Source organism: Tachyglossus aculeatus, chromosome 20 (genome assembly GCF_015852505.1).
Source record: "Tachyglossus aculeatus isolate mTacAcu1 chromosome 20, mTacAcu1.pri, whole genome shotgun sequence".
Taxonomy (NCBI): Eukaryota; Metazoa; Chordata; class Mammalia; order Monotremata; family Tachyglossidae; genus Tachyglossus; species Tachyglossus aculeatus.
In genome coordinates, this window is record NC_052085.1 from 14,765,772 (window position 1) to 14,780,775 (window position 15,004).

Consider the following 15,004-nt stretch of genomic DNA (forward strand, 5'->3'; position numbering starts at 1 on the left):
ACCCACACAGTGAAGGGAAATCGGACGTTTAGGCAACTTAATGTATGGAGTCAGAGGAAGAGCTGCAAAGAGCTGGCATAGAATCCAGGGATCAAATCTACTAATTCTATTAACCACTGTGGTATTTGTTAAGCGCTTACCATATACTCCCTTTTAGACTGTGAGCCCACTGTTGGGTAGGGACTGTCTCTATATGTTGCCAATTTGTACTTCCCAAGCGCTTAGTACAGTGCTCTGCACACAGTAAGTGCTCAATAAATACGATTGATGATGATGACTACGCTATAGGAATCCTTAGGTCGCTGGTTCGATTCCGGCTCGAAGGAGAAAATTAATTCCCCCTTTTAGACTGTGAGCCCACTGTTGGGTAGGGACTGCCTCTATATGTTACCAACTTGTACTTCCCAAGCGCTTAGTACAGTGCTCTGCACACAGTAAGCACTCAATAAATACGATTGATGATGATGACTACCAGGCCCGTGCCCTAACCCCATGAAGTAGACCTTGTGACTCCCAGGCCCATGCCCCGTCCCTATGCAGCAGAAACCTTGTGACTACCTTTTAGACTGTGAGCCCACTGTTGGGTAGGGACTTTCTCTATATGTTGCCAACTTGTACTTCCCAATCGCTTAGTACAGTGGTCTGCACTCAGTAAGCGCTCAATAAATACGATTGATGATGATGACTACCAGGCCCGTGCCCCAACCCCATGCAGCAGACAAATGGCAGCAAACCTTGTGACTCCTAGGCCCATGCCCCATCCCTATGGAGCAGAAACCTTGTGACTACATTTTAGACTGTGATCCCACTGTTGGGTAGGGACTGTCTCTATATGTTACCAACTTGTACTTCCCAAGCGCTTAGTACAGAGCTCTGCACACAGTAAGGGCTCAATAAATACGATTGATGATGATGATGACTACCAGGCCCGTGCCCTAACCCCATGCAGCAGACAAATGGCAGCAAACCTTGTGACTCCCAGGCCCATGCCCCGTCCCTATGCAGCAGAAACCTTGTGACTACCTTTTAGACTGTGAGCCCACTGTTGGGTAGGGACTGTCTCTATATGTTGCCAACTTGTACTTCCCAAGCGCTTAGTACAGAGCTCTGCACACAGTAAGGGCTCAATAAATACGATTGATGATGATGATGACTACCAGGCCCGTGCCCTAACCCCATGCAGCAGACAAATGGCAGCAAACCTTGTGACTCCCAGGCCCATGCCCCATCCCTATGCAGCAGAAACCTTGTGACTACCTTTTAGACTGTGATCCCACTGTTGGGTAGGGACTGTCTCTATATGTTGCCAACTTGTACTTCCCAAGCGCTTAGTACAGTGCTCTGCACACAGTAAGCACTCAATAAATACGATTGATGATGATGACTACCAGGCCCATGCCCTAACCCCATGAAGTAGACCTTGTGACTCCCAGGCCCATGCCCCGTCCCTATGCAGCAGAAACCTTGTGACTACATTTTAGACTGTGATCCCACTGTTGGGTAGGGACTGTCTCTATATGTTGCCAACTTGTACTTCCCAAGCGCTTAGTACAGTGCTCTGCACACAGTAAGCGCTCAATAAATACGATTGATGATGATGATGACTACCAGGCCCGTGCCCTAACCCCATGCAGCAGACAAATGGCAGCAAACCTTGTGACTCCCAGGCCCATGCCCCGTCCCTATGCAGCAGAAACCTTGTGACTACCTTTTAGACTGTGATCCCACTGTTGGGTAGGGACTGTCTCTATATGTTGCCAACTTGTACTTCCCAAGCGCTTAGTACAGTGCTCTGCACACAGTAAGCACTCAATAAATACGATTGATGATGATGACTACCAGGCCCGTGCCCTAACCCCATGAAGTAGACCTTGTGACTCCCAGGCCCATGCCCCGTCCCTATGCAGCAGAAACCTTGTGACTACATTTTAGACTGTGATCCCACTGTTGGGTAGGGACTGTCTCTATATGTTGCCAACTTGTACTTCCCAAGCGCTTAGTACAGTGCTCTGCACACAGTAAGCGCTCAATAAATACGATTGATGATGATGATGACTACCAGGCCCGTGCCCTAACCCCATGCAGCAGACAAATGGCAGCAAGCCTTGTGACTCCCAGGCCCATGCCCCGTCCCTATGCAGCAGAAACCTTGTGACTACCTTTTAGACTGTGAGCCCACTGTTGGGTAGGGACTGTCTCTATATGTTACCAACTTGTACTTCCCAAGCGCTTAGTACAGTGCTCTGCACACAGTAAGCACTCAATAAATACGATTGATGATGATGACTACCAGGCCCGTGCCCTAACCCCATGAAGTAGACCTTGTGACTCCCAGGCCCATGCCCCGTCCCTATGCAGCAGAAACCTTGTGACTACCTTTTAGACTGTGAGCCCACTGTTGGGTAGGGACTGTCTCTATATGTTGCCAGCTTGTACTTCCCAAGTGCTTAGTACAGTGCTCTGCACACGGTAAGCGCTCAATAAATACGATTGATGATGATGACTACCAGGCCCGTGCCCCAACCCCATGCAGCAGACAAACGGCAGCAAACCTTGTGACTCCCAGGCCCATGCCCCGTCCCTATGCAGCAGAAACCTTGTGACTACCTTTTAGACTGTGAGCCCACTGTTGGGTAGGGACTGTCTCTATATGTTGCCAACTTGTACTTCCCAAGCGCTTAGTACAGTGCTCTGCACACAGTAAGCGCTCAATAAATACGATTGATGATGATGATGATGATGACAAACCTCATCTATGCAAAGAGTAACAGTTACACCAAGTGGTGGCCAAGCAAAACTGCAAAATCGCACACCGGCAATTTTTGGGAGAAACACACACCCGTAATTCATTCAATATTTTTTATTGAGTGCTTACTGTATTCATTCATTCATTCAGTCGTATTTATTGAGCGCTTACTGTGTGCAGAGCACTGTACTAAGTGCTTGGGAAGTACAAGTTGGCATCATATAGGGACGGTCCCTACCCAAGCGCTTGGGAGAGTACAGTGTAACAACAAACAGGCAAACTCCCTGCCCACAGTGAGCTCACACATACTAATAATCATAATAATAATTATGGTATTTGTTAAGCGCTTACTATGTGCCAGGTACTGTACTGAGCGCTGCGGTAGATGCAAGGTAATTGGGTTGGACACGGTCCCTGTCCCACTTGGGGCTCACTACTGTTGCCAAAGCACTAGCTCAAGAAAGAAAACACATTGCTCACACGGAAGAGTTATTCATCATCATCATCATCATCATCAATCGTATTTATTGAGCGCTTACTGTGTGCAGAGCACTGTACTAAGCACTTGGGAAGTACAAGTTGGCAACATATAGAGACAGTCCCTACCCAACAGTGGGCTCACAGTCTAAAAGGGGGAGACAGAGAACAAAACCAAACATACTAACAAAATAAAATAAATAGAATAGATATGTACAAGTAAAATAAATAAATAGAGTAACAAATATGTACGAACATATATACATATATACAGGTGCTGTGGGGAAGGGAAGGAGGTAAGTTGGGGGGGATGGAGAGGGGGACGAGGGGGAGAGGAAGGAAGGAGCTCAGGGCTCAAGTAGTCAAGTAGCCTCAGGGTCTGCATCAGTCCCCATGGAGGAAAATTGGTGGAAAATTGTGGAAAATTTCTCTTTCTGATCTCTGTGGAGGAGAAAACCGAACTTGAAGCATTTCCTGTCCTGGTTTCACCCCACGGTGTTTCTGGAGCTGTGGAGAAGTAGGCCCAGTTCAGAGTCTACCTTGGGTACCTAATAATAATAATAATTGTAGTACTTGTTGAACTCTTCCTAAATGCCAGGCACTGTACTAAGCGCTGGAGTTGATAAAAACAAATTGGGTTGGACACAGTCCCGGTCCCACATGGGGCTCACGGTCTCAATCCCCATTTGACAGATGAGGAAACTGAGGCCCAGAACAGATCCCGCAGCAGACAAGTGGCAGAGCTGGGATTAGAACCCATGACCTTCTGGTTCCCAGGCCTGTGCTCTAGCCACTACGCCAAGCGGCTTCTTATACTTGCAAGATTAACCAATCAACAAATCAATAGATTATATTTATGGAGCACGTGTGTGCAGAGCATAGGACTAAGCAATGGGGAGAGTGACAATCAATCAATCAATCGTATTTATTGAGCGCTTACTGTGTGCAAAACACTGTACTAAGCACTTGGGAAGTACAAGTTGGCAACATATAGAGACAGTCCCTACCCAACAGTGGGCTCACAGTCTAAAACAATGGAGAAAGTAGACATGAATCTTGCCCTGGAGGATTTTATAACCTAACCTTAACAGACGGCTATGGGCCTTTTTCTAATCCCAAACCTTGTGTGTCCTTCCTCTGGCTAATAATAATAATAATGGTATTTGTTATGCACTTGTTAATGTGCCAGGCACTGTACTAAGCGCTGGGGTAGATACGAGCTAATTGGATTGGATACAGTCCCTGTCCCACGTGGGGCTCAGAGTCCCATTTTCCAGATGAGGGAACTGAGGCCCAGAGAAGTGAAGTGACTTGCCTAAGGTTACATAGCAGGCAAGTAGAGTCAGGATTAGAACCCATGACCTTCTGACTCCCAAGTCTGGGCTCTATCCACTATGCCATGCTATCCTGAAGTCCTTCATGGGAGCCAAAGTCCATTCATTTATTTATTCATTCATTCATTCAATCCTTCCCACTGATTGAGCCCTCTCCAGGGGTTCTCAAGGGATCGGAAGAGACGTCCACATAATAATAATTATTATTATGCTATTTGTTAAGGGCTTACTATGTGCTAAGCACTCTACTAAGCACTGGGATAGTTACAAGGTAATCAGGTTGTCCCATGTGGGGCTCCCATTCTTAATCCCCATTTTACAGATGAGATAACTGAGGCACAGGGAAGTTAAGTGGCTTGCCCAAGGTCACACAGTAGACAAGTGGCGGAGCCAGGATTAGAACTCATGTCCTCTGACTCCCAAGCCCGGGCTTCTTCCACTAAGCCACACAGTTAGCATGAAGGGGAGACTGAGGCCAAGAATGGGAAACTGCTTGCTCTGCAGAACTTCTCTAGGGATTAAGAAAGACCTGTGTTTTAATCTCTGCTCTACCACTTGTCTGCTGTGTGACCTTGGGTAAGTCACTTAACTTCTCTGTGCTTGTTACCTTATCTGCAAAATGGGGATTGGGACTGTGAGCCCCGTGTGGGACAGGGATTGTGTCCAACTTGATTATCTTGTATCTACCCCAGTGCTTAGTACAGTGCCTGGTACACAGTAAGTGCGAAACAAATGTCATTATTGAGCAGACTATACCACTGATGCTAATCAAATCTTGAAACATCTCAGTGTTAGGGTCTGCTCAGGGTACTTTCTGATTTCCTGCTTCATCTGGCACTCAGTAACCTGGCTTTTCTCCTTCCTTGAACTCAAATTTACCTCATTTTAATTGGTAGCAGAAGTGTGTAGCCTCTTTGAGGGAGTCTATTTTGGAATAGACACCTCGGGAAATGGTGAAAGGGTCCCAGGAGCTGATGTTAATTGGATGTGCTACTGGATTCCTGGAGATCATTAAGTTGTGGCAGAGCCCTGCAGTCACAGAAAGAGGTGTTAGGGGGATGAGATTTTAGCGCACAAAGTTCCCAGATAATAATAATAATAATAATAATAATGGCATTTATTAAGCGCTTAGTATGTGCAAAGCACTGTACGAAGCGCTGGGGAGGTTACAAGGTGATCAGGTTGTCCCACGGGGGGGCTCACAGTCTTAATCCCCATTTTACAGATGCGGTAACTGAGATCCTTAAAGAACTCATTCAACTGAAAGGGAAATCTCTTTATACTAAGGCATCAAGAAGAAACGGCAGCACATTTGTTAGGAGTTTCAGATGGACCACCATCTGGTCTGCTATTTCCCCGCCCAAAGAGGCGGGAAAACCGGCCCAGGGAAATGACAGGGAAGAGCCATCAGGGAGACAAACAGCCCCTGATGCCAGTTGATGGCCACATTCCCGGCGCAGATCCCGAGAGACATGTTTCCCTTGGCAAGGCCTCGCCCCGGTTTGCGTGGAAAAGGCTGGCACAATTGGTTCCCCCTCAATCGGATCTCATTGCCCCCCCCCCCCCCCCAACCTCCATCACCCCTTCTGTCCGAGTAGAACTTAAAAATCCAAGTCATCTCAGCTTTTGTGTTCAAATAACTTTATTTTTATTTATTAACTGAGGTCGATTAAAAACCCAAACCAATAGGAGTGTGAGAGAGGTTCAGAAATTTATTGCAAGGCTGGGCACCTGCACAAACCCTTCAAAGCCCTGGAGGAGGCCTGCTTAGCAGCGCGATTTATTGGTGTTTGGACTAATGAATACCAAGTGAGGGCCACATCTTAGGAAAGAGAGTGAAGGGGTCAAAGTGGCTCATGGGCGGAGGGTGTGGAAGTCTGAAGGGAATCCCAGTCGTACAGTGCCCTCTCAAGTGCTCAGTTCAGTGCTCGGAACACAGTAAGGGCTCAATAAATACCAGCTGACCGATTCTCTCTCAAGGGAAATGAAATTCTGTTTGCTTTTTCCCCTTGCATCTTGCTGATTCCCGCTGGTGTTTCTCCCTCACGGCCTCTGTCTCGGATCCCCGGACACCCGGCCCCAGAATGCCGAAATCGCTCCTTCCAGCCGAGGTGGTCTTGGTTCCCTCTTGAAAGCGACTGCCTTAGACCTGCAGGGTCCAGTGTTGTTATAGAGGCATTCTTTTCGCAGCTCATTTGAAATGTTCTAGAACTGAAGACTCTTTCGGCACGTGGAAATTTAGGAGCCGGAAAGTATAAAAAGTTAGGCTATCGGAAACACGCTGGGGAAATCAAACTCTGAAGCCTACCAACACGGAGTATTCAGTCACTTGCGAGATAACCCATTCAATCAAAAGAGCTCAGGTGTTTTTTCAACTTAAAAATGACCGCCACAGAGAATATATGTGAGATGTCTTTCTAAGTGACTCAGTGGTATAAAACTGTATAGAAAATGATCACTAAGTGCAAATGTAGTGAGAACAAGAACGCTTTAGATTCCCAAGGTGGAATTAAGCAAAACACAAGAGACGACTGGCGGCTTTTTTTTGGCTGAGTTCTAGTCATCCTCGGAGTCTGAATCGTATTTCTTTCCACGGATGGTTTTCTTTTCCAACTTTGTGAAGTTGGTGCCGAATTTCTTCTGACTCTGGAAAGGTGGTTCCATCAAATTTCCGCTGAGAATCAGAAAATAAAATTTGAAAAGTTGATGAGCGAGGGAAATTCTGATCCTCACTAGATACCCAGCTTCACTAAGGGCCACCCAAAACCTCCAATCCCACCCCACTCCAACTGTATGTCCATTTCTGCGGGTAACTTTGACATGAGTTTCCTCCAAATGCACTTCACGAGTGCAGGTTCTATTTCAAAATACTTGGTTTGCACCTTTTATTGTACGTACAACCCCACAAAGCTAAATGTAGATTTTTATTAACTCCGGTGTGGGCTCACAGTGATAACAATGATAATAATAACAATCATTTAGCCCCATTTTACAGATGAGGACACTGAGGCCTAGCAGAACTGCCTGATGATTGCTGGTTTTTGCTCTCCCCTATAGCAAACACATCCACACATACGTACATCTCTGGGGATATTTCACCTCAGCAATAAATGGCCAAATTCCACCTGAAGATTCCAACCAAGAAATGAACCAACCTCATTTTTCAGTTACCTGTAGTTAAGAATATCGGAACAGCCCAGTCGCCATTCTAAGGTCTCTGTGGTGAAGTCATCTGTGTTGCCTAAATCCGTAAAACCGACCACGTAATCTTGCGTTTTCCCATCTTTCACCAGAGCTAGAGTGGGGATGACCTTGATCCGCAGCCTTTCACACAGAAAGGGGGCCTTTTCTACGTTTAACTTCAGAAATTTGGTCTCGAGATGCTTCTTGGACAGCAGTGCCAGATGCTTGTCTACTATTTTACACCTGTGAAGCAAAACATAATTGAAAATAAAGATCACAAACAGTCCAAGCACTATAAAGGCTCAATCAATCAATCAATAAATCGTATTTATTGAGCGCTTACAGTGTGCAGAGCACTGTACTAAGCACTTGGGAAGTACAAGCTCAAGGGATGAAGCAAACCCCAAATCAAGGATCTCAAGAGATCCTAGATTATTCATTCAATTGTATTTATTGAGCACTTACTGTGTGCACGGCACTGTACTAAGCGCTTGGAAAGTACAATTCGGCAATTGTTATTGCCAGAATTATGATTATGAAAGTAAATTCTGAAAACCTCTTCAAATCTCTTGAACCACAACGAAACAAGACTGTAGGTGTTTCTAATCCTCTCAAACCACTTTAGTCACAATAAAGGTTCCCATCTTTTCCTCAATTAATCTCGGCTTTTCAACAGCGATGTGTTACCTGAATGTGGAATCTCTGTAGAAATGGCAAACCACTTTTTTGCTCTCCTTGACTTCCTGAAAAAAGTCTCGCTCGCTAGGAATTTCCCGGTATTCCCCGTGTCCTTTGGAGAGCCACTCCTGGTTTGGAGAAAAAGGAGGAAATATTACTCTTCAAAATCTCACATTCAAGCATTTCGCTGACCTTTATCAGGGCACACCTTATTTAAGCGGTCAATCAATCCATCACCTTTATTGAGCGCTTACTGTGTGAAATGAATTGGTGGGGAGGGGAAGATCTGCGACAGACCCCTGGGACGTCGCCACTTCTGCGACCCCATCCCGTGCACAGACACGCTCGGTCGTGGGTTCTAATCCCGGCTCTTCCACTCGTCAGCTGTGTGACTCTGGGCAAGTCACTTAACTACTCGGGGCCTCAGCTACTTCATCTGTCAAATGGGGATTAAGACTGTGAGCCCCACGTGGGACAACCTGAATCTTGTATCTCCCCCAGCGCTTAGAAAAGTGCTTGGCCCAAAGTAAGCGCTTAACAAATACCATTATTATTATTGTTATTATTGACCATCCCGTTATTTTCCCAGCTTTGGGAATCGAGGCAGGAGAGTTACTTGTTTCTGTTGCTGGGCTTTCTTTAGCGCTTCGAGTCTCTTTTCCTTGAGGCGTTCCAAGTCATCTTCATCCATCTGGTCCAGTTTCTGAATTTCCGAATCCAGCTGCTCTTCTACCAGTTTAGTGGTCTGGAGCAACTGATTCTCCAAGACTTTGGAAAACATGTTGACGGACGTATCTGCTTCCATTATCCAAATGTACGGGTCACCCCTTGGAGCTAGCGAAATAAAACAGACGTTCTTATTTCCTTAGCAATCTTGAACTGAAGTTCTGTCTCCCTACAGTCACCTTATCCCCCAAACAATGAATGCTTTCTTTATTTAGCCGATCTCTTTTGGTTTCTAGGAAAAGATGTGTGTATTTCAGGAACCGCAGGGATGAGGTCGAAGAAAGGACTGAGCTTAACTGAAGTTGCCCTTCTTCAGGCTGTTCAAGGTAACTCTGAAGCACTGTGGACGGGGGAATGTGTCTGTTTATCACTGTATTTTACTCTCCCAACTGCTTAGGAAAGTGCTTTGCACACAGTAAGTGCTCAGTAAATACGAATAAGTGGACTGAGAGGGATATTTCCCATTACTTTGTTCAAAGGAGACAAGGCTGCTGATAGACGTGGAAACTGAGGGAGGTGTCGATGTTGTCCCAACTTATTATATTTCAAAACAGTATTACCGGTTGCTGACAGATATGCAGGCGTGTGAAGTAGATGACTGTTTTGAGGGACAAATTCACATGAAAGACTGCACATATTTTCCTCCCAGCGTCCTGCCAGTTTAGACAAAAAAACTGTCATCATTCAGGGCTCTCAACCACAAATTTCTGCCCTGTGCATTTTTGGAGACCCGGCTTCTATTATCAACCACTGTTATTTATTAAGCGCTAACAGTGGGCAGAGCACTCTACTAAGAGCTTATGATCACCTCAAGGTAGAAATGAGAAGCAGCGTGGCTCAGTGGAAAGAGCCCGGGCTTTGGAGTCAGAGGCCATGGGTTCAAATCCTGGCTCCGCCAACTGTCAGCTGTGTGACTTAGGGCAAGTCACTTAACTTCTCTGTGTCTCAATGACCTCATCTGTAAAATGGGGATTAAGACTGTGAGCCCCCCGTGGGACAACCTGATCACCCTGTAACCTCCCCAGCGCTTAGAACAGTGTTTCAGCGCTTAGAACAGTGTTCTGCACATAGTAAGCGCTTAATATTAAAAAAAAAAAGATCATTCACGGAGTATATGCTCTGACATCCCCAAGACGTAATCCCTAATCTGGTTTGAATTCATACCCTGGCTGAACACTCAGGGTAAGGATTTTTCAAAAGTGAATTTTCAAATGAAGATCATGGTTCCAGCTGAAATAACTGGTTTTACCCCAAATTTAGTCGTCATCATCATCATCATCAATCGTATTTATTGAGCGCTTACTATGTGCAGAGCACTGTACTAAGCGCTTGGGAAGTACAAATTGGCAACATATAGAGACAGTCCCTACCCAACAGTGGGCTCACAGTCTAAAAGGGGGAGACAGAGAACAAAACCAAACATACTAACAAAATAAAATAAATAGAATAGATATGTACAAATAAAACAAATAAATAAATAAATAGAGTAAAAAATATGTACAAACATATATACATATATAGTCAAAGCAGAGTAAATCCCTGGAGGTTTACCCGGGGCAGATAAAGGGAGTGAACCACCAGTTAACTTGGTGCTCTGCATGATCAATCAATCGATTAAACGCTTAATCAATCGATGGTATTTACTGAGCGCTTACTCCTTTTTATGGTATTTGTTAAGTGCTTGTTATACGCTAGGCACAGTTAACTAAGCACTGGGGTATATAAATGTTCATCACGTAGGACATAGCCCATATCCCACAAAGGCTGAGACCCCAGGTCCTCCTGATTCCCATGCCTGTGGTCTATCCATTATGCCATGCTGCTTCTCATGCATATCACTGTGCTAAGCGCTCGGAAGAGTTCAGCACACTATAGTTACCTTGGGAAAGTCACTTACCTTCTCTGTGCTGCAGTTACTTCATCTGTAAAACGAGGATTAAGACTGTGAGCCCCATGTGGGGCATGGACTGTGTCCAAACTAATGAGCTTGTATCCACCCCAGCGCTTCGTACGGTGCCTGGCACATAGTAAACACTTAAAAAATGCCACAAAATATATAGATAGATGTGTGACTTTGGGCAAGCTTCTCTGTGCCTCAGTTATCTCACCTGTGAAATGGGTAGTAAGACTGTGAACCCCACTTGGGACAACCTGATTACTTTGTATCTACCCTCGCGCTTAGAACAGTGCTTGGCACATAGTAAGCACTTAACAAATGCCATCATCATCATAGTACAATAGCATGGCCTAGTGGATAGAGCACAGGCCTGGGTTCTAATCCCGGCTCCTCTACTTGTCTGCTGTGTGGCCTTGGATAAGTCACTTTACTTCTCTGGGCCTCAGTTCCCTCACCTTAAAAAGGGGGGTAATAAGAACTAATAATAATAAATTGCCGTATTTGCTAAGTGCTTACTATGTGCCAGGCACTGTTCTAAGCGCCGGGGCGGATCTAAGCAAATCGGGTTGGACACAGTCCCTGTCCCATACGGGGCCCACAGTCTCAATTCCCATTTTCCAGATGGGGGAACGGAGGCCCATTCATTCATTCAATCGTATTTACTGAGCGCTTACTGTATGCAGGGCAGTGTACTAAGCGCTTGGGAAGTACAAACTGGCAACAGATAGAGATGGTCCCTATCCAACAACGGGCTCACAGTCTAGAAGTGAGACCCAGGCGTTTAGGACAGTGCTTGGCACATAGTAAGCACTTAATAAATACCACAATAACAATAATTATTATTATTCATACGTGGCTCAGTGGAAAGAGCCCGGGCTTGGGAGCCAGAGGTCATGGGTTCAAATCCTGGCTCTGCCACTTGTCAGCTGTGTGACTTTGGGCAAGTCCCTTCTCTTCTCTGGGCCTCAATTACCTCATCTGTAAAATGGGGATTAAGACTGTGGGCCCCCCGTGGGACAACCTGACCCCCTTGTATCCCCCAGCGCTTAGAACAGTGCTCTGCACATAGTAAGCGCTTAACAAATGCCATTTTTATCATTATTCTCTGTGCCTCAGTTCCCTCATCTGGAAAATGGGGATGAAGACTGTGAGCCCCCTTTGGGGCAACCTGATCACCTTGTAACCTCCCCAGTGCTTAGAACAGTGCTTTTCACATAGTAAGCGCTTAACAAATGCCATCATCATCATCATCATTCTCAGGGCCTCAATTCCCTCATCTGTAAAATGGGGATTAAGACCGTGAGCCCCCCGTGGGACAACCTGACCCCCTTGTATCCCCCCGCGCTTAGAACAGTGCTTCGCACATAGTAAACGCTTAACAAATGCCATTATTATTATTATTCTCTGTGCCTCAGTTCCCTCATCTGCAAAACGGGGATGAAGACTGTGAGCCCCCTTTGGGGCAACCTGATCACCTTGTAACCTCCCCAGCGCTTAGAACAGTGCTTCGCACATAGTAAGTGCTTAACAAATGCCATCATCATCATTCTCCGAGCCTCAATTACCTCATCTGTAAAATGGGAATTAAGACTGTGAGCCCCCCCCGTGGGACAACCTGACCCCCTTGTATCCCCCCGCGCTTAGAACAGTGCTTCGCACATAGTAAGCGCTTAACAAATGCCATTATTATTATTATTCTCTGTGCCTCAGTTCCCTCATCTGCAAAACGGGGATGAAGACTGTGAGCCCCCTTTGGGGCAACCTGATCACCTTGTAACCTCCCCAGCGCTTAGAACAGTGCTTCGCACATAGTAAGTGCTTAACAAATGCCATCATCATCATTCTCCGAGCCTCAATTACCTCATCTGTAAAATGGGAATTAAGACTGTGAGCCCCCCCGTGGGACAACCTGACCCCCTTGTATCCCCCCGCGCTTAGAACAGTGCTTCGCACATAGTAAGCGCTTAACAAATGCCATTACTATTATTATTCTCTGTGCCTCAGTTCCCTCATCTGCAAAACGGGGATGAAGACTGTGAGCCCCCTTTGGGGCAACCTGATCACCTTGTAACCTCCCCAGCGCTTAGAACAGTGCTTCGCACATAGTAAGTGCTTAACAAATGCCATCATCATCATTCTCCGAGCCTCAATTACCTCATCTGTAAAATGGGAATTAAGACTGTGAGCCCCCCTGTGGGACAACCTGACCCCCTTGTATCCCCCCGCGCTTAGAACAGTGCTTCGCACATAGTAAGCGCTTAACAAACGCCATTATTATTATTATTCTCTGTGCCTCAGTTCCCTCATCTGCAAAACGGGGATGAAGACTGTGAGCCCCCTTTGGGGCAACCTGATCACCTTGTAACCTCCCCAGCGCTTAGAACAGTGCTTCGCACATAGTAAGTGCTTAACAAATGCCATCATCATCATTCTCCGAGCCTCAATTACCTCATCTGTAAAATGGGAATTAAGACTGTGAGCCCCCCCGTGGGACAACCTGACCCCCTTGTGTCCCCCAGCGCTTAGAACAGTGCTTTGCATAGTAAGCGCCTAACAAATGCCATTATTATTATTATTACTATTCTCTGTGCCTCAGTTCCCTCATCTGAAAAATGGGGATGAAGACTGTGAGCCCCCTTTGGGGCAACCTGATCACCCTGTAACCTCCCCGGCGCTTAGAACAGTGCTTTGCACATAGTAAGCGCCTAACAAATGCCATTATTATTATTATTACTATTCTCTGTGCCTCAGTTCCCTCATCTGCAAAATGGGGATGAAGACTGTGAGCCCCCTTTGGGGCAACCTGATCACCCTGTAACCTCCCCGGCGCTTAGAACAGTGCTTGGCACGTAGTAAGCGCTTAATAAATGCCGTCACTATTCACACCAAGGAGAGGCCAAGTCTTTGGGGCCTGCAGAACCGTCAGCGACGCGCATGCGCAGAGGGGAAAACACCGCCTTCTAGCGCGCATGCGCAGAGGGGAACACGACTTCTAGCGCGCATGCGCGGCGGCACATATTTAAAGCGCATGCGCGCCCGCGCCCCAAAGTCTCCTCAGCCACCGCCCCTTTGTCTGTCTCTCTGTCTTTCTGTCTCCCGGGGCCCCACCGCGTCGGCCATGGCCTCACCTGAAAATCAATCAATCGTATGACCCCGATGATGATGATGGAGGCTCCACAGGGCTCCAGAAAGCCGCCCCCGCCTCTCTCTTCCCCTCAGCGGCCGCGACGGCGAGCGCCTCGCCACACCGCCTCCTCATTACATTGGCCGCTCTCTCATTGGCTGCCGGCCTCGCCGCGCCGCCTCCTCATTGGCTGGCGCCGCCGCTTGCCTCTCCGCGCCCCCTCCTCATTGGCCGCGATCTCACTGGCTGGCTGCTCATTGGCCGGCTGGGGTGGCCCTTTCTTGACGTAAGGGGGCGTAGCACGCGCCCGCCCCTTTCTGTGAACCGCGCGCGTGAAGGGGGGGGGGGGAGAAGAGAGTCTTCTCCTACGGTGTCTGCGCGGTCCAATCTTCCTGATTTGGCGTTTGTCCCTGGAGCCTTCCAGTCCATCCAGTCCTATTTATTGAGCACTCACTGGGGGCAGAGCAATCAATCAATCGTATTTATTGAGCGCTTACTGTGTGCAGAGCACTGTACTAAGCGCTTAGGAAGTACAAGTTGGCAACATATCAATCAATCAATCAATCGTATTTATTGAGCACATACTATGTGCAGAGCACTGTACTAAGCGCTTGGGAAGTACAAATTGGCAACACATAGAGACAGTCCCTACCCAACAGTGGGCTCACAGTCTAAAAGGGGGAGACAGAGAACAAAACCAAACATACTAACAAAATAAAATAAATAGAATAGATATGTACAAGTTAAATAAAATAGAGTAATAAATATGTACAAACATATATACATATATATATATATGCACTGGACTAAGTGCTTGGAATTACGATGGCATGTGTTAA

The 15,004-nt window shown here is 46.6% G+C and overlaps 1 protein-coding gene across 1 annotated transcript; it reads right to left on the minus strand.

The window, feature by feature from the left end:
• Positions 1-6,176: 6,176 nt before the first annotated feature.
• TXNDC9 (thioredoxin domain containing 9) lies at positions 6,177-14,367 on the minus strand. The gene is made up of 5 exons (XM_038762137.1): positions 14,170-14,367; positions 9,035-9,252; positions 8,428-8,546; positions 7,729-7,983; positions 6,177-7,231 (listed from the first exon to the last, which is right to left on the minus strand). The coding sequence occupies exons 2-5, from the start codon at positions 9,221-9,223 to the stop codon at positions 7,114-7,116; spliced, it is 681 nt and encodes a 226-aa protein (XP_038618065.1). The 5' UTR covers positions 9,224-9,252; positions 14,170-14,367; the 3' UTR covers positions 6,177-7,113.
• Positions 14,368-15,004: the final 637 nt, after the last annotated feature.